Here is a 25,849-nt window from a genome sequence, read left to right as displayed (position 1 = left end):
TTAGTTTAAAAAAGCAAAAAGAAATGGTTTGATTATTATCTATTATTTTGTTAAAATTAAATTGAAATAAACCACGTTTTTAATGTATTTATATCAAATCTCCCGCTATATATAGTCTCTATACATAAAACATTATTATTCCCAGAGCTTAAGCAACACACCTTTAGTAAGTATCATTTCAAAAACTATGAAAATTAAGCGGTTGTGAAAATTTTCAGTATATCAATCTGTTTTATTAATTTTTAAAAAATAAATTTGATCCCAAATAAACAACAAAAAGCTATATATATTGATTTGTTTAAATTTGATACTCTATCATCGACTTATATACGTGGTATTATTTTAGTTGTTCAATTTTTATATAAAATTTCAACTAAATCAAACTGGAAACATCCCGAATATTTGGGACACATTATTATTAAAATTTAAAAATTGATAATTAAGAATATTATTAACGCAATTGTAATTTTGAATTTTATCACTCGCATATTAATTTCTTGGAAGATAATCGTATATATATATATATATATATATATATATATATATATATATATATATAAACTTAAACTCAAAATCAATAATTAAGTTAGAACAACAAAATTGTAATATTGACTTGTTTTATATGACTATTTTTTTTTATGTTATGTTTCTTTCAATGATGCCTAAAGGCATTACCAAAGTACTCATTATGTTGCTTTTTAAGCAAGTACTCGTCACATTATAATTATATGCTACAATTTGACGAGAAAATTAGTTATTCCTTCTTTCATAAAATTTAGCTACTTTTTTTTTATCAGCAATAAAAAATCAATAAATGAGAACCACTTTAGGGGTGGTTCAACCCTTTTACAAACACACATACAATTTAACTCCTAACTCGATACCCAAAACCGTCGGTCAAAAGACCAACCAAACCAAGCGCTAACTAGCTTTACCGAATCAGCTGTATACAGGCCAAAGGATCCAGAACCCAACAGGGATAGGAAAAATAAACTTCGCGGGACTTTGCAGCAATCCAAGACCACACCTTTACTTGTGCTGAGGCAAAAACTTCTAATGCATCTGCCACTCCTCCATTAAAGACGACCGAGTTCCTATGCTTCCAAATTTCACTCACAATTCCAACCCAAATTGCCCCCCAAACATCATTAACCGAAACAGATGCCTGACTCAACCTGAATTGAATAAAATTTTGCATTGGATTCGAATGGATTACGAACGACACTCTAAGCCACTCAAAGCAAAGGCACCATACCCTCCAAGCAAAGTCACAAACGGCGAACAAGTGACTCGACGACTCATCGACCTTCCCACACAAGCAACATACAGGATTTTCAACCACCATCCCGCGCCTTACCAAATTAACCCTAGTTGCAATCCTATTTTCCAAAACTCTCCAGGCCAAGAATACCGCAGAAGGCAAGGCTTTACACCTCCACAACCTACAGTAGGTCGGAGAGGACTCCCCATCACTAACCCTCCTTACCTTGCTATAAGCTGAGTTAACAGTAAAACTTTGAGACCCCTCAGCCTTCCAGATCCAGCTATCCACCCCTCCCACATCCATCTTCACCCCTTGCAGCAACTTAATTTTGTTAAGACTTCAGTATTGCTACTTATTCACAAGATTATTGCTTAGACTTCAGTATTGGGTTGGTTTTCAAATATTAATTTTGTTAAATAAAAAAACTAATTTTAATTGAATTTCAACATATCTTTAACTTTTTTAGTATCAAATAGTCTAAATTTTAGTATTTTGTTATCAAATAAGTTCAGATAATGATCCTATAACTATACAAGTCTACAATAATGATCATTAAGAGATTGTTATAGACACCACTATGGCATATGTCTGTAATAGCCACCAACTATAAGTATATTATTGTCAATCTCTTTCGTACAGTTATCAATCACAATTACATACCATGTTATCACCATCGTAACGTGATTACTATGGGCTATTAGAATTACCACAGCAAAAACACTTTACCAGATGCCATTTTCTTCACTGTATTGCTTGCTATTTTGTTGGCTTTATTATTGAAGGAGTTTCCTAAAATTATGAGTCAGCTCCATTAGTTTTCAGAAGATTTGTTTTATCTTTCACACTATTTTTAAGGAGGAATACAAGGTTTTTGAAATCAGGATGAGTGAATGATGACATATATAAAGAACCAGAGCTCATCAAAAGAATAACTAGGTAGTATTTGTGCAAGTAACACAATCACGTGCATGCTTTTAAGGCAGTGAAAAACAATGATAGCACTTTGTTGGTTACATAGTTACATTTCCATGTACTATAAGTTTGACTTTGGTTTAGAATTTTGTGGTGCTGAAATGAGCCACCATAGTTACTGTGTCTTTGTCATGTCATCATCCATTGCTGTTCTTACTTCTTATCGTTAGCTCCCAGTTTTATGCTAACTGACAGGTCAAAACTCAGACAATAAGTCATGTACGTTTCTTTTGGTAGTTTTGTGTGTAAGTTTGTTTTGTTTTAAGAACTAAAGAAGTGATAGTAACACGTTTAGAAAATATTTTGACTAACACAACATTTAAAATAATTAAAAGGTTAAATATAATTTTGGTTTCTCTACATTACTTTTTGCAATTTTAAAAACTTTCTTTTTAATATTTATTTCTACTCTTTGTTATAAAAATAATATGTCATCATCCTTATCTCATCAGCTGTATAATTCTACACACAATAGAAATTTATTTACATGATATTCGATTATATTGTCGTCACTATTTATGTAACAGTGAGTGACCATAATAATTAAAATATTTTTTTTAAGTTACAAGGACAAAATAAACTACATAACTAGATATATATTTAATCCAAATGAATTTTTTTTTATGAAAATAAGTTAATATTATTATTACCTACACTGGGCGAAAAAATTTCATAAGGCAATTTTTAATAAAAAAAAATCAAAATATTTTATGAGTTGTTTGGATAGAGAAATTTGAAAGAAATTAATTGACAATTTTTTAATTCAAGTCTATAGTAATAAAATGCTATGGATGCATATAGGAATACAACAATAAATTTATATTTAATGATGATTGAAATATTTTATCCGAATAAAAAAATTAAATATGGAAAAGTGAGAAAAAATAGTCTTAATGATTTTATAATAGTATAAAACCTATTCAGTAATATAAAACATGTATTTTTTATTCTTTCTTCAAAAGTATTGAAATCATGTTTTTCAAAACAATGGGCGTCGAAAGATTACACATAAAATTAACTATAAGTGTAAAAATTACAATAATCAAAATATAACATAATAAACATGTTTTTGAAAACAATGGGCGTTGAAAGATTAGACATAAAATTATCTATAAGTGTAAAAATTACAATAATCAAAATATAACATAATAAACAAACATGTTAAGGATTAAAAACATGTTTAAATTTAAATTAAAAAACAATAATTATTCCAAGATCCCGTAAAATTACATTATTATTCCTAGCTTTTTTAATACTTAAAAATCTCCTTAGTATATGTTGCAATATTTTTCAAAAACTTAAAAGGATGTCAATGCAATAAGGCAGGTGTCACTAAATTTTTTAAACAATTAAAAAATAAATATTTAGTACAATTTCCCGAATTTTCAGAATTATTCACTGACCAATAGTGTTTATGTAATGTCCTAAAATTTTCGGAGTAATTACTATAATTTACTTTCAAATTCTTTTATTCTTTATGGATATAAAAAATTATTAAATTTAGTGAGACTATAATAGATAACGTAATTATAATTATTACTAGCACGTTATGCCTGAAAAAAAAAACATAATGTATGAAAAAACAGTAATATATTCACTAAATAATAGTAATTATACTATAAGTTTTATAGCATTTGAAAATTTAAAAATAAAATAAATTACAGATTTTCTCTCTGTGTAATATACATTATTCTCGATTTTAATGACGTATTTAATGAGAAGGGCAAGAAATAATAAAGAAAGTGAAAGGATTCCTGACCTATGCATACATGGTAGGGTTAGTGGACAAAAAACTTTTATTTCTTTTGTACGCTTCTTGGCACTTCATTGACTTAATCTTATCATGCACACTCGCCACACTTTTTATCTTTTACCAATTATATTACACTTCCCTCAAACAAAAATTCCTCTCCATTACGATATAAACCTAAAATTCTGGAAATTACCACCCAAACATATAACATTCTTCACTAAGGATTTATTTTATTGCCAAACAAAATCAAATCCACACTTCACCTCATTGTTATAAATTCCAAAACCTTATATTTATTCACTATTTATATTTTTTAACAAAAAATAATAAATAAATATGAATCACTTGAGGAATAACTCAACCCTTAAGAAAAAGAAAAAGAAGTAGACCTCATAACTCCTATTTAACACAAATATGCAACAAATGCAACATGTTATATCCCTAAAAGACCAACAACCCAAACACTTAGAGCCCTTTAATCCAAAAACAGAATTGTCAATTTGACTCATCCTTAACATAAGCCAAAGAGAAAATACAGATCAAATTCAAAAAAACCTAAAGAACCATAAAAAACACACACACAAAAAATCTATAAAAGACCCCTTTACATAAATGAATATCAATACACCACATATATACTCAATAATATACAAGTACCTCTTTATCACAATATTCTTACCAGTTGCAGACTCTACATCATAACCACCACAGCTTTAGACCCTACTCCTCCTCAAATCCTCTTTGTTCTAATGTAGGTAACATTTACTCCTCGTACAAAACAACCCATGTCTCTACTCTAGTGACAAATTGCTTACTTCCCAACCTGTAAAACACAACTTATTTCTTCCTAAAACAAGGAATTAACTATACAAAACCAATACAAATTAGACACTTATATTTAATACATTTCATGCAAACCAATGGTTCCATGCACCATTCAGAATAAGTGAACTCTGCATGTTTTTCTTTACTAGTAATCCATGCTCATACTTTTCTTTGTGCCACCGCAAAAACTTCTATATAGTCGACTCTCCCATTCTTAAAAACACGCCTATTCCGATATTTCCAAATTTCACCTACAATTGCAATCCATACACCTCCCCAGAGTTTGGACAACGGACCTTTCACATTTAAAGGACAGAACATCATGAAATGTACCTTAACATCATAGTGATTTACCGACAAACAACCCAACCAAGACAAACACAAACATTATATTCTCCACACAACCTTACACTTAAAAAATATGCAACTTACAGTCTCCTCTCCTCACCACACAAGCTACTTACCAAGGTTACTCATCGTCTCATCAGATTATCCTTTGTTGCTATACTATTTTGCAACACTACACTATCCCCTTCCTCAACTATCTTTTTATTTTCCAACAATAACATCAATTGAGCAACCTGATTTTGTCCTCACACAAACAAGTTTCTCCTGCACCTATCTCCCACTCCCACCTACTATTATTCCACTTGCCTGCATGTGTTAAAGTATTACCATAATTTATTGCAATTGAATACAGTCTATGGAATTTATGCATTAATGTTATATTTTCTACCCACTTGTGTTCCCAAAACGTGATTTTCTTCCTGTCCCCAATTGCTCACATAACCTTATCTTCAAAGTCATCCACGTTCCTTTGACTTCCAAACCCTTTTCAAGTCTCTCCACCAGATAGATTCCTTATTGTTTGTATTTGTACTCTTTAACCAATTTCAACCAAGGTATTTAGATTTCAGTATTTCTTTCCACATACCACTATTATTTGTTTTGAGACGCCATATCCATTTACTTAGTAAGGCAATATAAAATGATCTTAGATCTCTTACCCCTAGGCCACCATCCTCCCTGCACGCACAAATCCTATCCCAAGACACCTAAGTTATTTTTCACTCCTCCGATTCCAATCCCTACAAGAAGTTTTTTCTGCCTTTTTTCCAGTTCCTTCGAAATTCTTCATATAAAAGCACAGGATATAGAAAAGGGGATTGAAGTAAGGACAACTTTAATTAGGCATACTCTCCCTGTCATTGACATAAATTTTCCTTTCGATCGCCTTAATCTCTTCCCAATCTTTTCAAGCACACATTCCCAAAAACACATTCTCTTATGATTTCCCCTACTTTCATACCCAGATAGGTAAATGGAGTTTTCGTGGTATCATAATTAAGAATATTCGATGAGCTTAACTCATTTTAAAAATAATTTAACTTACGTAAACTCAAATAAGCTTACGTATAAATAAAAAAATAGATAAATTAATTCATGCACTTTGATTTAAAAATTAGTTTAAATTTTTTTCGTCCTTATCTTGTTAAAAAAGTTATATGGAAAGAAAAACAAGTAAAAATATATTTTTGTCACTTTTTTCAAAAACAAATACAAAACAAAAAATGATATACAAGAAACAGAGTTGCTAAACATAAGAGACAGTGTTGACGACGTATACCATGATAATCAAATTTGGGCTTGTGTATGGATAACAGTTGTAGATAAACTGTGAAAGTATAGGAATAAGAAAATATTTAAAAATGGTAGGGTAGACCATATTAAGATTTTCACAATGGCAAAATTGAAGGTTTGGTCATGGGTGACTTCCAAGGTTAGACTTGCAAGCTTTTCGTATTTTGACTGGTGCCTTGAGTCACTGGTATACATGAAACCTATCAAAAAGCATTAGGTGGTGGGGCAAGTTTTGATGAGTTGCAAGGTATATGTTGATAGATATTTGCAGTTGGTTTGGTTTAGTTTTTTTGTTGTTTTTACTTTTGGGTGTAAGGAGTCTTAGGTTGCTATGTTTACACTACTTTAGTCTGGTTTAGAACTTCGTCTATTTATACGTGATTTATATAAGGAGTTTGAGAATGACTTGTTGGTATAAGTGTTGAAATACCATGAAATACCTCTATTATTAGAATCAATTCAAATTTTAAGAGTGATTTACATTTTTTTTTTAAAAATATAAAATTATTACCGATGATAAATTAATATTTAATAACAATTTATTATATCTTTAATTCACTCTCTTTATATTTAATGAAAGTTGTGATGTTGTAGTAATTATGCAAAATTTTACTGTGTGAATATTAATTGCATTGACATAATAAATATTTTTTATGATAGGGGGTATTTTTAATCATTGACCACTTTTATATGTTATTTTTTAAACATTATCCTGATTACTTTTATAGGTTAACTTTTATAATCACTTTTCATTTTTCAAACCCAGACAATATTTCAATTTATTATTCTAATATTGTTATCAATACATTATTTTCTTTGAAATTTGGTGATTTGGTCATAATTTTATCTATAAAAAATGTCGTTAAAGAAAAAAAATTATAAATATTCATAAGGCAGTGTAAGATGTTTAAGTGTATCAAAAGACAAGTATACTAGAATCATCATTGAATCGTAGCTAGATGTCTATCTAGCAGTCAAACATGTCTAAAATGTTATGTTTTCTAAGTTCTAACAATTTGTTCAAATTCATGTAAAAAAGTGTTCAATCGGTTACGGGGAGATGTACACAACCCTCCCTCTAGCTTCTTTTGGACTATCTTTAACGTACATAAATATTATTTTGTCATGCATGCTTACTCCGACAAAAAAAATCAAAAAGAAGAAGAAGCACGGATCATATATTTCCAATTTTCAGAATATTTGTCGTTGTCCTCATTTTGTCTTGCATATTTTTTTTTTCTGCAAATGCTTAAATCCTAAATGCATATCTTCTGCAAGGATAGCCCCAAAAATAAAGATGGATAAAATAGGGGAGATGTTTCGAACTTCAATCATAAATGTTAAGGACTAGTTGATGTGAATACAACCTTGAGATGTATGAATTTCATTTAGACCTAAAATTTCATTTTCATTTCAGATTGGTATAACTTATAAAACGCCACTAGTTAGCTTGAAATCATAAATGCTTATTTCTATTCCTCCATAGCGTTATATTCATTATTACTTCGAACTGAACCACCTAAGAGTGTTCTTGATATCAGCATAGAAACAACATTCTCAAGAACTTGAATTATATTAATTAGTTTGGCGTATGCATTGAATTATATTTGTACACCTTCTTTATAGCGTCTTATAACCAAGACAGAAAACTATAAAATAAGATGGGATTTATAATAAAGAGATGCAAAGGAGAGAAAAAAAGAGAGAATGTATCATAAAAGAATTTGAGAAAATGATAATTTTCTTATAAATGCTTGATGTGAGGTGTATATATATAGTACGTGAGTTATAGCAGGACTTGTTTATTGCGATATACAACCACCATTGGCATTATATACAATTAGGGAGTACTTTTAAAATAAATCATTGCGCGTGATGTCGACATTGGATAGAATCACGATTTCCCAAAGTTTACATTGTTTTGATAAATAATTATAGTTATAATCAACAAATAGTATCAAAAGTAGTGTACTAAAAATTAGTAAAAGAATATAACAGGAAATACACCCCGTAAACGTACAACCTTGTGTACGGTCGGGAGCAATGTATTATATGCAGGGTTACGTTATCATTTATTAATATCTTCTCGTGAGTACATTTTCAAATATGAACCGATCCATCTTGTCACAACTCATTTCCCTTAGAAATTCTGCTATGAAAAATTGGAAATTTGAAAACAACTCAGAAGCTTTAATACCGATTTTATAACACATAGTTTATGTATTCACATGATTAGTTAATGCTGGTTGAGTTTTTCTTTTTCTTTCTCCCTAGAGCTTTGTTATTGGAAATCTCAACTCATTAAAAAGTCCAGAATCTTGAACAACTTAAACTTTCCCGTTAAAACTTATTCAAGAAAAACAACCTTTCCCGTTAAAACTTATTCGAGAAAAACCCAAAGCTCTTGTTTTACCAATTATGTACCAATCCATATGCAATGAAGGAGTTAACGGTAAGAAAACACAAGTTTCCATCAAAATATTACTACTGATAATAATATTATTATTATTTGACGACAGGAACAGTTGCATAAGTAATACTAATAGTAACATATTTATATATTTATATATTAGAAACATACCAAACCCTGAACACCATTAATACGGATACAGATTATAGACACGCCAGGAACGACGGTTGCTGCGGCGAAAGCTCCTCCTCCGTCCAATCGGCGATGTCACCAGAGGTAGTCCACGAGGATCCTCCGGGGCAACTCCAGCAGCACTCGCCGTCCATCAGCTCCGGCAACTCAATCTCGCCCCAAAAATCGTCGCCGCCGCTGTCTCCGTCATCATCGGCAATGCTGTTTTTCTCGTCACTGACGACCGCTTTCATCATGCGCGCCGCCTTGGCCGCGGCGGCCTGAATGTCCCTGGCCGTGCGGGACGGGGGAAGCGGCAGGGAGTCCACCTCGTCGGGAAAATTGAGCTGCGCCTTCCGACCCTTGAGGCAGTACGCGGCGACGTCGTACGCTCGCGCCGCCATCTCTGGCACCGGAAAAGACCCCAACCATATGCGGTTCTTCTTGCGCGGCTCCCGAATTTCTGAGACCCATTTTCCCCAGCGGCGCTTGCGGACGCCGCGGTAGACTGGGTGGCGCGTGCCAGACCTAGGGGTGGCGGTGGTTAGGTCGTCGTCGGGGCAGGGTGGGGGTTGATGGTCCATTCACAGTGTGTTAGAGTGGCATTCGTTTTGGTGTGTCGGAGATATATAAGGTTGATGAGACGATAAAGGGGGTGAAGTAGGAGATTACGTAAGTACCCCCACAGATTCATAAAGGGTTTTGAGACTTTAAGGGACCAGATTACTCTTTCTACGTAAAGGCCCAGCATGCAATTAATTATGGATGCCATGTTTCATACATGACTACGCGCGGGGTCTTCCCTTCAAACTTTTTTGAACTACTTTTCATTTTTATTTCTATATACGCTTCACATAATCAATTTTTAGAATGCTATGATTCAAAAAAATATAAATAATCAAAATAAAAAAATTGTTCATATTTGATATTTTAAAATCAATTCATGTTTCCAGCAATTTCAAAACGGTATGCATGCATTTCTATCTTTTAAAGCGTCTTTTTTTAGATTAGCTGGATAAAAAGGCTTTTTCTTTCTCCTTCGCGATCTGTGTAATGTGACAAGTGTTGCTGAAAATATCTACGATGGTGGACAAATTGCGCTCATCTCTATTTTTTTTTTCCTTCTTTCATTCATGACTCGCGGCTGAAGGTTTGACGAAGACACACTTAGAACATCGAAATTAACGCGACAACACTTGGTCTTTAACTTGACAGTTTCCAAAATAAAGTAAGAATCCATCCATCAATTTAACTTAATAAAAACACCGGAGTTAAAGTTATAATAATGCTACAAAATCATCGACGTGTCAGACAAACATTATTCTTGATATATAGTTCCCACCCGTCAATCTTTGGAGCGGAAAATAGTTGAAGCAACAAGCGAATTACCAATGGCCATGACAACTGATGTGTTTAAAAAATAAAAACCACTTGACTTTTACATTTTAACAAGCACCTTGCGAGCTATATTGACAGCGAAGTGTGAAATTCAAATTAAGTAATTGAATCCAAAGCATGGAAAGGACGTGAGAGGCACGGCATTGAGAAGAGCATATAAAAGTGTGTGTGGATGGAGAAGATCATGTTTTGTGCGGTGTGACGAATGTATCCCTGCCTTATTTGGTTGCTCACAGCTTTACATGGGGGAGTGTGGCACGAGAATTGGGTGACTGTTTCGGCTTTTGGTTTTGGTGGGTGAGAGGATGGTTTGATTGATAATGATATTTTTTTGGTTGATTATGTCATTGATAATGATATGAGGATATGAACATAAACAAGGCCAATGTGTCACTGTGGGAGGGACTGGTTTCATGGCAATCTTATTCATGCTCACAAAGCCAATCTGTAACTGTTCTTGCCAAATCACATTTAATTGCCAATTTACCTTTAGAGCTTAGTGCAAACAAAATGGACGCAAATGTATGCTTCCCATGAACCCTTCTCACTTTTCTGTTTACATTTTCATTTCAACATGAAGCTGTGATTGTCAAACCCGCATACTCTCTACCCTAACATGCTTAAGTTTAATCATATAGTTTGCAACAATTACCATGTGAAAAATAACGTTAAGATTGACAAATAACGTTTAAAATATAGGATTGATTAATTGGGTCCTACAAATTTCGCTGAATACCTTATTTTTTAGTTATGCGCTTGCCACAGTTTAGCTTTATTCTTCATCTGTTAGTATAATCATTCGTGTTTTTAGAAATTATTTAAGGTTTCGAACTCTTTGCTAATGCGAACAATTAATATTTTCTTTACATCATAATAACTTAGTAATGCTTAGATTGGAACAATTAATATTTTAAATATTTTAACGCACTTTTGTAAATTGAAAATGTTTTCTCTTCGGCTAGATGTACTTAATAACAACACCTTTTTACGTGCGTATACTCCCAATGTAGGCCTTGGTTATGGTCCACAAACCACAGTGGATCTTCATATACTGGGTATATATTGTTTGGGCCTTTTTCACTACTGACACTACAGGTACCCAGTTTTATTCAAAACGTATAAAGGAGTGTGTGTATATCAGTGTTTAATAAGTAAAATAAAAGAAAAGTAGGTGTATGATATTATGTAAGAAACAGAAGGAATGGTATATACATACACGTTTAATCTGTGCAGAAAAAGAGAGAGAAAGAGAATGGAGCATTCCCAACTACAATGGTCCTGTATATAAGTTGTATTGTAAGTGGAAGGTCCTTGAAAATGAGAAAGAAAAATGAATTAATGATAAGCTGGTTTTAATGTGTTACAGGTAGGATGAATGGAGTTGAGATAACGCAAAACCACCAAATCAACAACATCGTACAACTACAATCAATGTGCGTAAAATAGTCTTCCTTATTTAATCTCGGCTGGAATTGTTTGGAGAGTGCATACTCCTATCCACTTCAGGTAATATAAGAGCTAATTACTTCCACCATGATTTAGTATAACTACACCTTTCATTAATACAAATATTAATAGTTTTACTCACTCTTTTTTCTAATCTAAATTCTACTTTGTTTTACGAGTGTTTGTTAGTTTTGTAAGCCTTAACGTGTTTTGAAAAGTTGCTGATATATTTTAAGAGGTTTGCACAACATAGATAAATTCTTAAAAATAGTATTCATTAATGTCTCAGTAAATTATCTTATTTATCTGGTTAATGATTAAAATATTGAAGAGCTATATGTTAATACGTCTTTCTCAACATACCAAATTTTCTTTTATCAAATTGGAAACCCTCTAAATTATGTTGTGGTTCTTTAATCACAAATGTTACATCTATATCCATTGTGACCACTTATTCAATAATGAAATACGGCTAAATTATCAATCATTATCAAATAAAAAAATACCAAATAAGTAACAATCCCTAAACGTGATTCACAAATAACTATACTCATTGCAAATATTTTTAGAAAAAAAAATCAATTCACAAATTGATATGCAATAAAAGACAAAATATAATTAATTAATTTAATTTTATATTAAATTTATTTCTTGTCCTATGGTTCTGTGAATTAAAATTTTTGATCTTGATTAAAGATTTGGTTTTCTTGTTTTTTAAAACTAAACAATTTTAGCCCCATTGCATTATTAATTGAAAAAATATTAACATATATCCGTTAAAATAACATATACTAATTTAATTATTAAAAAATATTTTGAAGTGATATATATTAAATTTATAATCAAATTTTTACGTACTTGAGAAATAGCATTATTGTCAATTATAAATATGTAATATTATTTTATAAACTATTAGATATTATACTAATAATAAACAAAATTTGTTTATTTTTTTTATAAAGTATTACATAGTAACAGGAAAATGAAAATATTGTCAATCTTAATATATTATCATCTAGATCCTCAATAATATAATTTGTCATTGAAAACAAATAATTAAACCATTTAAATTTTTAAATAAAATATAAAAAAAATTATCGAACTTAATTTTCAATCTTCATTTAAAAAATTAATATAATAAGTACATTGAAACTAGGATAATAAAAAGAAGTCAATAGATAAAATAGTGTGTTTTACCAAGTAATTTGGTGGCAAGCTCTTGATAATACGCACAACATAGGCGTTATGTGTATAAATAAAAGACACCTATGTTATATTGCAAAAAAAAATCGTATATTTTGTACCTGGAAAAATATTCTCCTTTATCTTTTGATGCAGTATACACGATGATATTATGCTGACACTGTCATGATGTTATAATTCATATTTTCATGAAATTTTACGTATATACTGAAGTAATATAAAATTCGAATAACTTTCTATATACATTATTTTAAAAAGGTCATTTAATTTGATAGTTATATGACTGTCATGTCATTTGCATCATTGCTTTCAGTGGTCACATCATTCAGAAATCCAAATCTATCATTTTCAAATTAAAGTTCACATGCTTAGCAAATAAAACCATAATCTTCTTTTGTCAGATGAAATACTATGTGACTGGTTTTGTTGTAGTTCAACAATGTTCTTCAAAACCCCAGTTCTTTGTGGAATTTTCATGATGTTTTACTATCAAGAAAAATAGCAGAAATAGGGAACTTTAGCATTGGATTTAGCTTCACAAATATTAAGTGTTGGTATTACCTTCTCAAATACTCATCACCCTCATTTTTCCTGCAATTCACTGTTCTTGGTCCTGGTTTACAACTTCAACAAATAAACTTTATACTAACACAGACCGCAACCATTAAAGCTCAACGAAGAAAGGGATAAAAATAAATTAGTGATCCTAAGTTCTTACAAACAAGCAAAGCTCATTATTTTATCGATGAAGATCATTATAGACTTAAAATAAATTAAAAAAATCAACATTTGAATAATAATATATTTAGTTATTTTACTGAACCCTGATACTGCCACTTATTCAGATACTTTGATTTGTATCTGAATTACATGTGGCTGCAAGGTGATAATCCAAAACGAACACATTAACAGAACCACAACATATATTCCAACAGGACCAATAACAGAAGCACATAAACACTTTGATTCAGCCATAAAAATTCAATCTTAGTAGTGTTCAAATGGTGGGTTCCCCTTCTAGTTATCCCTGCCACCGCCTTTGTCGGCATTCTATCTTTATACAGCTGACCGGTATTATTTTATTAAAGTTTTAGTAAATAATTATAAAATTATTTTAAATTTTAATTTAGACATAAATTATTTTTAACTTATAAAAATGGTTCTAATAAATAATAAAATAAAGTAAAATATATTTATCTTCTACTTTATAATTTTACACAGACAAAACTCATATGATACAGGTTATTGTTTTTGAACTTTTATTTTGAAATCATCTTTTTAAAAGAAAAATATAACAATACGATATGAATGAAATGAAATATCCAAGTTAGTTAGTTTTAAGATAAATACTTCTTTGTGTTTTTCTTTTGTAGGACAAATGATAAAATGTTTTAAAAAGTCGGTTCCTACAAAATCAACTTCTCAATTCAACTTAAGAAAAAGGATATTATTGAAAATTATGTTCTTTCAAAATCATTTTACTCCTCTCCATGTAATCAAGTGTTGTTGAGACATAAGTTTCTACCTAAAATATTTTGGAATAGAAAAATCAAAACATTGTAATAACGTAAAAAGGCCTTGCTAAGCTATCGATCTTATATTGGGTTTCCTTTTACTTACATGTTTACCTTGCAAGGATTCCAAGTTGAGAACGGGTGGAGCCAATTTCTTTCTATATTCCATACATTCAAAAATATTAAAATACAAATTTGTAATTTGAATTTTATAATTCAACATCCAAAATTTAAAATATAAAAAAAATATTTTAAATTATATAATTCATAATACAAAGAGACATTGTAATAACCGACAAAAATAGTCTTAGAATAAAAATGATACAATTAAAATGACACCGGAATATTTTATTATTAAAGTAAAAAAGTTATATAAATTGAAAATTAGTTATTCAGGTTTCGTTTTAAAATAACCACCATCTCTCTAGAAGTTTCATTTTCCTTTTTTTCTCCTTTCTCTCTAAGATTTATGACCTCCTCGCTCATCTGTTTGACGATTGGAGTCCACCATTAGACTCTTGGCAGCGAGATCTACAAGACTGCTCGATATAAGTTCACTTTTGTTTTCTTTTTTTTTCCTCTCCCTTCTCTCTAAGATTCTGACCTCCTCACTCATCAGTTTGATGATCGGAGTCTGCCATTGGACTCCTGGCAGTGAATTTTACGAGATTGCCCGATTAGAATCTTAGATACAGTAAGTTCATTATTGGCTCATTTTCCTTTGAGCTAGTTTTGATTTGGTTAGGGTTGTCTTTTAGTTAAGTTTTCATGTGAGATTTTTATCTTCAGAATTAGTCTCTATGATTAGGGTCATAGTGATATAGTTAGATTTGTGATCAGGTTAGGTTACCCTTAAGCTTAAGCTTTTTGGTGGGTTGGAGCTCTTGGATGTGAGGCTGACGTGGTCACCAATTTCAATTGTTTTTGCTTGTATGATTGTTTTGAAAAGTAAAATAATATATTGACTGGAATGGTTGATTTTAAATATTTTATATTGATTTTAAGGTGAATAATTTGTTGAAAGTGTTTGTGATTGAGAATTGAAAGTGTTTGAATGATAATATAAATGAGTTTAACTTTTTTTTTAATATTTTATTGAATTTCTTGAGATGTTTGATGAGAAGTGGTTGTTTGATTTTAATTGATGATTGATTTAAAGAGCATATATTTGGAATTAATTATGTGTTTAAGTAAAGTTTGAGATATATTTGAATTATTTAGAAAGTTTAAATATGATGTGATTAAGTGGTGCATTGATATGTTAAATGATGTATGTAATGAAGTTAAAGTGTGATCAAGACATAGTATTTTCAGGAAAGGAAATACCGTGTTGAGATTGTTATTAGGGTGTATTGATTTGTGAGTGTTCTGTGAATGAGACGATCCTTCATGACTCTATTGATATAATGGAATCACATAGATGAAGTTATTCAGTTGGTGAGAGTCGAAGGAGGTTCATTTGGCTGAGTCTGAGGTTTGAAAGAATTGATCAGAGCAGATCAAATAGATTTACCCGGTCATATGAAAATATGAGATATTGAGGTAATTATGCGCATGGCTGTGTGGGTTTCACAACAGTAGTATGACAGGTGCAGGTCTCTGAATGCTAATTTCAATACATGAGTCTTCTGGAAGTAGAGTCAAGTGTCTATGTTTTGTGAGTCAGTAGAAGTCTGACACGAGAAATATGAGTTGTGAATGACACTTGATGGTTATGTGAAATGTTTGAGAAATTGTATGAGAATTTATGAATTTTGTGTATCAATTTGAAATTTAAATTATATTGAAAATTTTGTTATAGCTAGCTTTCCCTGTTATATGGTTTGTGTTTGTTTCTTTATCTGTGATAATCGTGTTGTACATGGAACAAATGATATTACAGGTAATAGAGCTCATAAGTGAGCAGCTGGAATATGTGATAGTTTTAATTTGAATGCTGTTTTTAACACTTTTGATGTATATATTAAAATCTCTATGAAGAGGGATATTTTTTTTTATATACAATTATGACATAGTTATATATATATATATATATATATATATATATATATATATATATATATATATATTCATATGTTAAGTAGATAGTGTTTGTTTTACTTTTATTTTATTATATAAATGGGTAAAAATTAGGGAGGTTACAGACATTATACAATTTAATATTTAAATCTTAAAATATTAAATTTATATTATGAAATATATAAAAACTGAAAATTCAGAATTTATATTCTAAAATACAAAAATTTATAAATTTATAAATTTTAAGTTTTGAATTTTGAATTCTATAATAATGTAAGAAGTCTCTGAATTTCACATGTTATTAAAAATTAAAAACTAACAAGGAAATCAATGTCAAAGAATAATTTCGATATTTTTTAGAAGCATGGGATTCAGAAGGAAAATATGGAGGTGAGGGAAGAAATTGTCATGACCGAACAGGGAGAAAACTTTTCATTGAAGTCTGTAAGTAAATTAGAAACCCATCTCATGGTTGGATCCGTTCCTGTCCCATAAGATCGAACTTCTTCGTTGGGAGCTCCTTATGTATAAGGCCCAGATCCTTGAAAGTAGTAGTGCCAACTTACCAAAATTTCAGGCCACATAAAGGTTTTTACTGATATTTTTGTAAAAAAACTATTTATCAACTAACTCAAGTTCTATTTAACGTTATTATTCCAAGAATATATTTATGTTTGATTTCAATATTATTTTCAATAAAATAATTAAAAATAATTTAAAAATACATTTTTTATAAATTAGAAAAACTCAATCAACATTTTTAATTAAAAGAAATTAATGCATTTTTTGTCATTCTATTTGAATATGAAAGTCTTGATAATTCTTTATTGCGTTGAAAGTAGCAGTCCTCCCGTCCTATAATTATTGTAGTTAAAGCATTTAAAAAATTATTTAATTTCTTTGTTTTCAGAGGAACAGTATTTTTCACTCATAATTTATTCTTTAGTCAACTATTCTATTGATTTCAATAAAAATAATACATCAATGAGAAAGTAATATTATTTTACTAAAAATATTTTAAAAAGTAATATATTTAATTTTTGTTTTTAAACTGTAAAATTTTCAAATAACTATTAATTTAAGGCAAATACTATTAACACAATAGAGTATTTTTAGTTGTGATTTTTTTTCTTAAAAAAATAAATCTAGAAAATATCTGTTATTGGAGAGATTACACGTGAAATTCAGTTTCTTCAAATTAAAATAAATATATATAAGAAACGGTTTAAAAAGATAATAAATAAAGGGGTGGGGGAAGAGTAGAGAGGATGATGAGGGTACTGGCAATAGGTTATTGGATGAGGCAACGGTTTGCATTGCGAAATGTCAAAGGTAACTTTAATGCACACGCCACTCTTCTGTTACTAATATTAATATTCTCTCTCTCTTTTCTTTATTATTCAATTCCAGGGAGGTTTAAATGCACTTCACGTGCTTCATCCACTCTGCTTCAAAGCCCAAGAGGAATGATCCAGATTCAGACACGTGGAGAGAGGTCAGTTCTGAAATAGGGCACGTGGGATGCGTGTGATGTTTGGAAACGTGTTAGTCGGAGGCCTCACGATTTGCGTGACGCTCCTCCACCTGGCGGCACCATGCACCATTTTTTCCACGCGCCACCAATGCATCTCATATTAAAACATTTTTTTTTACTTTTTTTTAATCGATACTACTATTTTAAAAGAAAGTATTGGTGAGTAGTAGGGAATGCGCAAAGTATGCTTCTTAAAATATTTTTTGATTCTGCTTTTCATTTTAAATAATTAGTAAACCTTGTTAAGATTTATCAGTGTTAGTTTAAGAATCACGTTAACTTCATATGTATATAACTGAACGGGACAATTGTTCTCACGGGAATTGAATGCATTGCATGTCAATGCCAGCTGTAAATATCTTGTAACTTATATATAATTATTTATGTATAATAAACTTAAAACTTATAAACCACAATTTAAAATGTAAGTTAAAATATAGCTTAAATAACTAATTATTATTATTATTTTTAAATCAAATATTGAATTAATTGAAATATGTTAAATGACATAAATAATATATTCAGTATTTTTATTGTTACTGTCTATGATTTTTTAATAAAGATTATCTTTAAAAATGGGATAATAATTTTAATTTATATTAAAAAATATCGAGATTTGATAATTTCGTCTTATCATCTTTTAGAAATATAAAATTATTATAAAATAAAAGGATAAAAAATAAAATATTTAAAATAGCAAGGATAAAAATGAAAAATAAAAAACAGAGTTTAAAAGTTATAAACTGAACTAGTGAATAAAAACAAGTAAAATTATTAAAATAATCCTACACATTAAACAAGATTATTTGATTAAACGAGGTCATATGCTTATTAAGATAACTTTTAAATTCATATTAATTTAATTCCTAACTAAGTGCATATTTTTTTTAAAATAATCAAATTTATTTCAATATTGTGTATGTTCCGCAGAATAATTGTTTCCCTGTTGCTAGAGATATATATATGTTGGGTGCACAAAAACTACATATACTCCATTTAAAATAAAAAAACAAAATTAGTTGTTTCAAATTTTTCAACCACTTTATTAGGTAGTAATTATTTTTTATTGTTTTAAAACAAATAGTTGATTGTATAATTTGACTATATACAACTTCTGCGTTTAATTAAGAAGTTCGATTTCAGTTTAATTTTTGATGCACAAATTTTAATAATTTCATTAATATATTTAGCATTTTTTTTCCATAAACGCTCATATAAATTCATATTTAATATTCCAGTAACCCTTAAAATTGAAAAGACAATTGTCAAATTTTATGAACAACAAAAGAAACAAGGGGACACGGGTCTCCATCAAGATAAACTGCTTCAATACTTCACTCCAAAGACAAAAGAATACATATATATAAATAACATCACCAACAACTTCAGTTTTGGGATCACTTTTAGGCTTAGTTAGCCTTGTGTTCCACTCAAATTAACTATATTGTGTTTTATTTTGTGAGCTCTAAAGAAATCAAAACGCCTTTAATTTTCTAGGAATAATCTTTGGTTTAACTTTTGACATCATTGTTCGGTAAATTAATGTTTTAAGGTTTTGATTGTGTTTTCTTTTGATTAAAAAGGTTTGCAAACAGCATGCAACACTTGGTCAAATCAACTTTTACTTTTCTTGGTGATCATACTTGTCTTTACACCGTATAATAGTGTAACAAACCCATCACAAAAGGTGGGGAGAGTGAAAGTTTTAAAAATATCCACACAGGTTACAAGAAGTATAACAAAAAACCAGTACAAGTTTTTACTGTTACAAAACTCCATACCGTGCAATATTAGAGTACACAAAACAACTCTTGTTAGAAGAAATCAACTCTTTAATTGGATCTTGTGAGTTACACAGGTTTAGTCTTAAATACATATTTTGTTTGAGCCTCTTTTTCTTCATGCACTTACATAGGAAAAGAAAAATAAAATCAATTTATATTATAAACAAATAGAACACTTATGCACGTGAGATTTTTGCATGTTTGCAACTGTTCCTACCTAAAAGACCCTAGCAACCACGTGACTCACCTTCATACTCACCCTCTATTCTTGCAAATTCTCGTGTATCCAAACATTTGCACTGCTAGTCTGCTTCACTCAGGTTAATTTAAAAAAATATATGATTTAAAATAGTATATATATATAATTCAGTTTTATTTCTAAAATTCTGCTATTTTTATTTTTTTAAAATTCTCTCCATCTTCCTTTGAAACTTGCAAAATAGTATATGTATTAGGATAATACACTAAATAAAAAGAAGTTTTAATAAGAGTAAATTATTTTCTTCCTATAAATATTTTGTTGTTCCCTAATAGCCTAATTGTTAAAGAATTTAGTTATGAACTGTACTAAAACTAACAATAGGGTCAAAAGAGTACAAGTTTAAAGTTTGTTGTCACTTGTTTTGGCTCACTAAATCATTCCCTACCCTTAATATAAAAAAAACTCTAAATGTCAATTAATTAGAAATTAATCAATCTATTGTCAATACGGTTTTTAAGTAATTATTATAAAAAATAATAATACAATTACATATGATACTTTATCATTGACCGTGTGTTAACCAAATTTAAAGTGCCAATGTATTTAATTTAAATTGATTTTAATAATAAAGTATTTACATATAGCTATTTATGTTGAAAGTACTTAATTTAGGCAACAATATCTTGAGTAAAAAGAAAACAACAATCAAGGTGTTGCATTGTGCAACCGAAAATATAAAAATTAATAATTTATATATTCAAACCATTTATTTATCACACATTTAAAAGTATCTATATTATATATTTTATTATACAGTTAACATTAATACTATACCATATAATGATTGTTCTGGAGTCAAACATAAAATACATATCAGTATTTAAATGCTTTCTTTTGGATCAAACGTGGATAAGAAATTTGTTTACAATATGTTCCAATTAATTAAATAGTAAAAAAAGGAGTAGAGGAAAGGCAAGACAGAGAAGACATGAGGCATGGTGTGATAATTGTTGCGCACTAACTGTGGTAAAGAAGAAAGGTAGGTTGACCTAACCATGGTTTAACGTTTTGCAGTTAGAAGTTGTAGAGGCTAGAGGAGAGTGTAACCTGCAGCTTTCAATTCTCTATCTTCTCGTGTGTTTTCTCTTTCTCTAGCCTTCCTTGCTTCCCCTTCCTTTTTCCTTTCTCCAATTTTCACATTCCATTACCAACCAAACAACAAAACCTTTTTTTTTTCCATTCGGTGGCGACACACCTCCTTGTCTCTCCTTTTGTTTCCTTTCATTCTCAGTTTTTTTCGAATGTGTATTTTCCTCCACAACTTTCCTTTCTCGTCCAGTTTTGTCCCCCCTTTCCCAGTTTAATTTCATAAGTAAATCCCACTTCCTGTTTTTATCTTTGTCTCTCTGTCTGGTTTTATTTTAGCTTTGGTCTGCGAATCAGAAATCTGAAAGATCTGAGAGCGCCTTCATGAGATGGAAGCGGACAAACATTTGCATTTCGGTTATTAGAGGAGGTTCGTGGGGTTGGATTGAGGGGTTGGAAACTTGAGATAATTGGTTGGAGGTTGGTGTTTTGAATTTGTTTAGGAGATGAAGGTTGACGCGGGGTTAGGGAGCGTGGCGTGGGACGAAGAGGATAAGGCCATAGTTGGGGCTGTTCTTGGTGGTCTAGCTCTGGAGTTCTTAACAACAAACTCGGTGTCGAATGAGAGTGTTTTAATGGCGGTTGGGAGCGACGAGGGACTTCAGAACAAGCTCTCGGATCTGGTGGAGCGTCCCAACGACTCAAATTTCAGTTGGAACTATGCGATTTTCTGGCAGCTCTCGCAGTCGAAATCTGGTGACTGGGTTCTGAGTTGGGGAGACGGGTGCTGCAGGGAGCCCAACGAGGAAGAGGAGGGTGCGCTGAGAGGAAAGCTGAGGCTTCTTCGCGTGGATGAGGAGATGCAGCAGAGGATGAGGAAGGTGGTGTTACAGAAGCTGCACAATACTTTTGGAGGTTCGGAGGAGGACAATTATGCCTTTGGCCTTGACCACGTGACCGACACGGAGATGTTCTTCCTTGCTTCCATGTACTTCTCTTTCCCTCGGGGGCATGGTGTTCCAGGTACGTGCTTCGTCTCCGGGAAGCATTTGTGGCTGAAATCTGTGCCTGATTTCTGCGTGCGTTCTTCCTTGGTGAAATCCGCGGGAATTCAGACCATTGTTATGGTCCCTACTGATTTGGGAGTGGTGGAGTTGGGTTCTGTGAGAGTGTTACCCGAGAACTTTGAACTCGTGCAGGCTGTTAAGTCTGTATTCTCCACGCAGTGTTCCCAGTACCCTGGGGTGAACGTGAGCGCGGGTGGGAATGCGGTTTTTACCGGTTTGGCAATTGGGGATGGTAATAAGATAGATGGAGGTGTTCCAATTCCCAAACTTTTTTCGAACCCAATTGGCAATCGGACTGGCAATAGGACGCATTTCAGAGAGAAACTTGCTGTTAGAAAAATGGAAGATAACAGGCCTTGGGCAGGCCATGCTCTCCCCAATGGGAACAACCTTAACAACAATCCAAATGTAAGGAATGGTCTTCATGTTCCAGGTTGGGCAGTGAATTCGGGTGTGAAGCAGGGTGGTCCTGTTGAGATTTTTGCTCCTAGGGCATCCACGAGCAGTGTTGTTGCGGAGCTGGTTAATGGCGTTAGACAGGATTTCAGGCTGGGCAACAGCTATCAACCTCAAAGGCAGGTGCAAATGCAAATTGACTTTAGCGGAGCCACTTCTAGGCCTTCTCATGTGAGGCCGGTTGTTGTTGATTCGGAGCTTTCTGACGTCGAGGCCTCTTGCAAGGAGGAGCAACCCAGTGTTTTGGATGAAAGGAAGCCCAGGAAGCGGGGTAGGAAGCCTGCTAATGGAAGGGAAGAACCCCTCAATCATGTGGAGGCCGAGAGGCAGAGACGTGAGAAGCTCAACCAACGGTTCTATGCATTGAGATCTGTGGTCCCTAATATCTCCAAGATGGACAAAGCTTCGTTGTTGGGCGATGCCATTGCCTATATCAACGAGCTTCAGGCCAAAGTCAAGATCATGGAGGATGAAAGAGAGAGATTTGGAAGCAGCTCGAAAGATGGATCAGTTTTGGAAGATAACTCGAGATCTGAAAATCAAAATCAAGAGAAGGAAGCTCCTGATGTGGATATTCAAGCTGCTCAAGATGAGGTAACTGTAAAGGTGAGTTGCCCTTTTGATACTCACCCTGTATCAAAAGTAATTGAAACACTCAAAGAGGCAAAAATCAGTGTTGTAGAATCAAAATTTGCTGCTGCAAATGATACTGTTTTCCACACATTTGTAATTAAGTCCGAAGGATCTGAACAACTTACAAAGGAGAAGTTGATTGCTGTTTTTTCCAAACCAGAACCCAACCCATTGCAGCCATTGTCATCAGTTGCATAACAAAGGAACTGCAGTCTAGCATAGTCCATAGGGATTCATACATAGAGAAAAACCAATTTCTAAAGTTTCCTCAAAAAATTTTGTTACACCCGGAGGATGTAAAAGTAAAACCAGTTGGAACTAGAGTAGTAGAATAATAGCTCCCATTAACCATGTAGGCAGCCAATTTATATAGTGTATACACATCAGAAATATTCCTGTAATGTCAATTTTTTATTTAGTTCAACAAATCTAGTTGTTCTGGATAAAGAGTTTGTGTATATGTCTGATATCATGTTTTTCAGGTTTTCTTCCCTTGCATAAGAGGGGAGAGAGTATCAGTTTTTTTTTTTTTTTATATTGTTCAGATGTGTTCTTTGAGAGACATATAATTGTAAGTCTGTTTTATTTTGAATGTTTGAAGTTGTTTTCCCTTTCACAAGTATTAAGTGTAATAATAATAATAATAATAATAATCTCAAAGAGTCTCATAGGAGAAATTATATGTTGTATTTACAGTGTCAGGTGAAAGAGGTAGGACATCATAAGGTGAGGTTTCAGTACTTGTTTGACTATGTAGAGATAAGAAACTAAAAATTTATGTAAAGTGGATGGATTGCATTTTGTGGTACAAGTAGCACTTAATTAATTTGATTTTGTTTCCTTTCCCATTCACTTTATCTGCAACCAAATGAGGCCGAATATTTGATGCACATGAAAAGGAAGAAAAGTATTGCCATATTGGTACTGCTCTTAAATTCTTGACCGTTCCTTTGTTATTACTAGCTTTCTATGGAAATTGAGGTATCTCTAATTCATGCAAAAAAGAACATTAGTCTAAAAGACTGTCTAGAAAAAAAAAGAAAGAACAGGGGAAGCTAAACTTGTCCTATTTATTTTATTAATATTTTCGGGCAGAAAATAAAATAAACGAAAAAACAAGTACCATTCTGCAAAAATAAGAATACCAGCACATAGCATAGCAATGTGTTGAGTGGTCCTGCATCATAGGCGTCGGTGTCCCCGTTTTGAAATTTGATACTGTGGAAATCGTTCACGTGCTAAGGTACTTTTAGTAATGACTCTGCAATGACAACAATCATGTGGGGCATGTGTTTACTTTCTAAAGAGATTTAAACTTGCAACTTGAAAAAAGAAATATAAATAAAGGAAAATTAATTCAAAAAATGAACAGTTGTGTGACAAAAAGCAGCGCTGATCACCCCCAACAACCCGTGTTTCTTTCCGAGGTTTATACATGAGCAGTGGAAATATAGAAACAAAAGAGATGTGGCAACAGTAAAAATATTTATAAAAGAAAAAACTATACCTTGACAATCCCTCAAAAATTACACCCACTTATAAACTATTTTAATGATATAATAATATATATTAATATTTTAAATTAAAAAAATAAAAGATTTAATTCAGATATTAAAATTTTAGATTGTGTAGTATTAGTAAATTTATTTCTTTATATGGGTGCCAAATTATCATTCATCTTTATGAAGTGTTTAAAGAGTGTCTACATGGGAGGTGATGAAACCCCGTAGCTATCCATCTATCAGTCATTCTATTTTTAAGAAAAAATTACTTTGTTAGCAAGTTGAAAATCATCACAGATTATTTTATATTCATAGATACTTATGAATACTGGCAGATATATTATTTTATTTTTTATAAATATTAAATTTAATTATTTTAAGAAATACTTTTTAAAATAAAAATTAGGTATTAGAGTATAATCTAAATGAAATAGTATCATAAATAAATTTAGATACTCTAAAAGATAAATTTAAATAAACTCGAGTCCAACAAAACTAAGGTAAAAAAAGAAAAAATTTAAATAAAATTATTTTAGAACAATAAATTTTGTAAGTCTACAAAGAAATCTATAAAATTAAACCATAAACTATTATTCTATTTATAAGGATCTAGAAAATAATTTTATAATAGAAGTGGTATATTTTAAATGACATAAAAATATTTTATTATTAAAATGAAAAGAGCATATAATATAAAATATAGTTATTCATTTATTTTAAAAGAACCATCATCCTCTAAAAGTTTCATTTTTTTTTTCTCTCCCTTCTCTCAAAGACTACAAACTATCTCTGATTAGAATCTCCGATAGAATAAGTTCATTTTTGCTCTTCTCCTTGAGTCAAAATTTGATCTTGTTAGGGTTATCTGTGTCTATGCTTTGCATATGACTCTTTTAGCTTCAGGGTTAATCTATGTTAACTCAGAGTCCTAGTTATATAGTTAGATATTTTAACTGGACTCTGTGGTGC

General features: G+C 31.3%; 2 protein-coding genes across 2 annotated transcripts; one reads left to right on the top strand and one right to left on the bottom strand.

The window, feature by feature from the left end:
- Window positions 1-8,922: 8,922 nt before the first annotated feature.
- Window positions 8,923-9,661, bottom strand: LOC137831911 (ethylene-responsive transcription factor ERF023-like). The gene has a single exon (XM_068639814.1). It carries the CDS (start codon window positions 9,618-9,620, stop codon window positions 9,069-9,071), a length of 552 nt encoding a protein of 183 aa, XP_068495915.1. The 5' UTR covers window positions 9,621-9,661; the 3' UTR covers window positions 8,923-9,068.
- An 11,365-nt stretch (window positions 9,662-21,026) lies between these two features.
- Window positions 21,027-23,997, top strand: LOC137831910 (transcription factor MTB1-like). Its single transcript, XM_068639812.1, has one exon. The coding sequence runs from the start codon at window positions 21,729-21,731 to the stop codon at window positions 23,574-23,576; it is 1,848 nt and encodes a 615-aa protein (XP_068495913.1). The 5' UTR covers window positions 21,027-21,728; the 3' UTR covers window positions 23,577-23,997.
- The last annotated feature ends 1,852 nt before the right edge of the window (window positions 23,998-25,849 follow it).

This window comes from Phaseolus vulgaris, chromosome 6 (assembly GCF_000499845.2).
Source record: "Phaseolus vulgaris cultivar G19833 chromosome 6, P. vulgaris v2.0, whole genome shotgun sequence".
NCBI lineage: Eukaryota > Viridiplantae > Streptophyta > Magnoliopsida > Fabales > Fabaceae > Phaseolus > Phaseolus vulgaris.
This window is presented reverse-complemented; position numbering and strand designations above follow the sequence as displayed.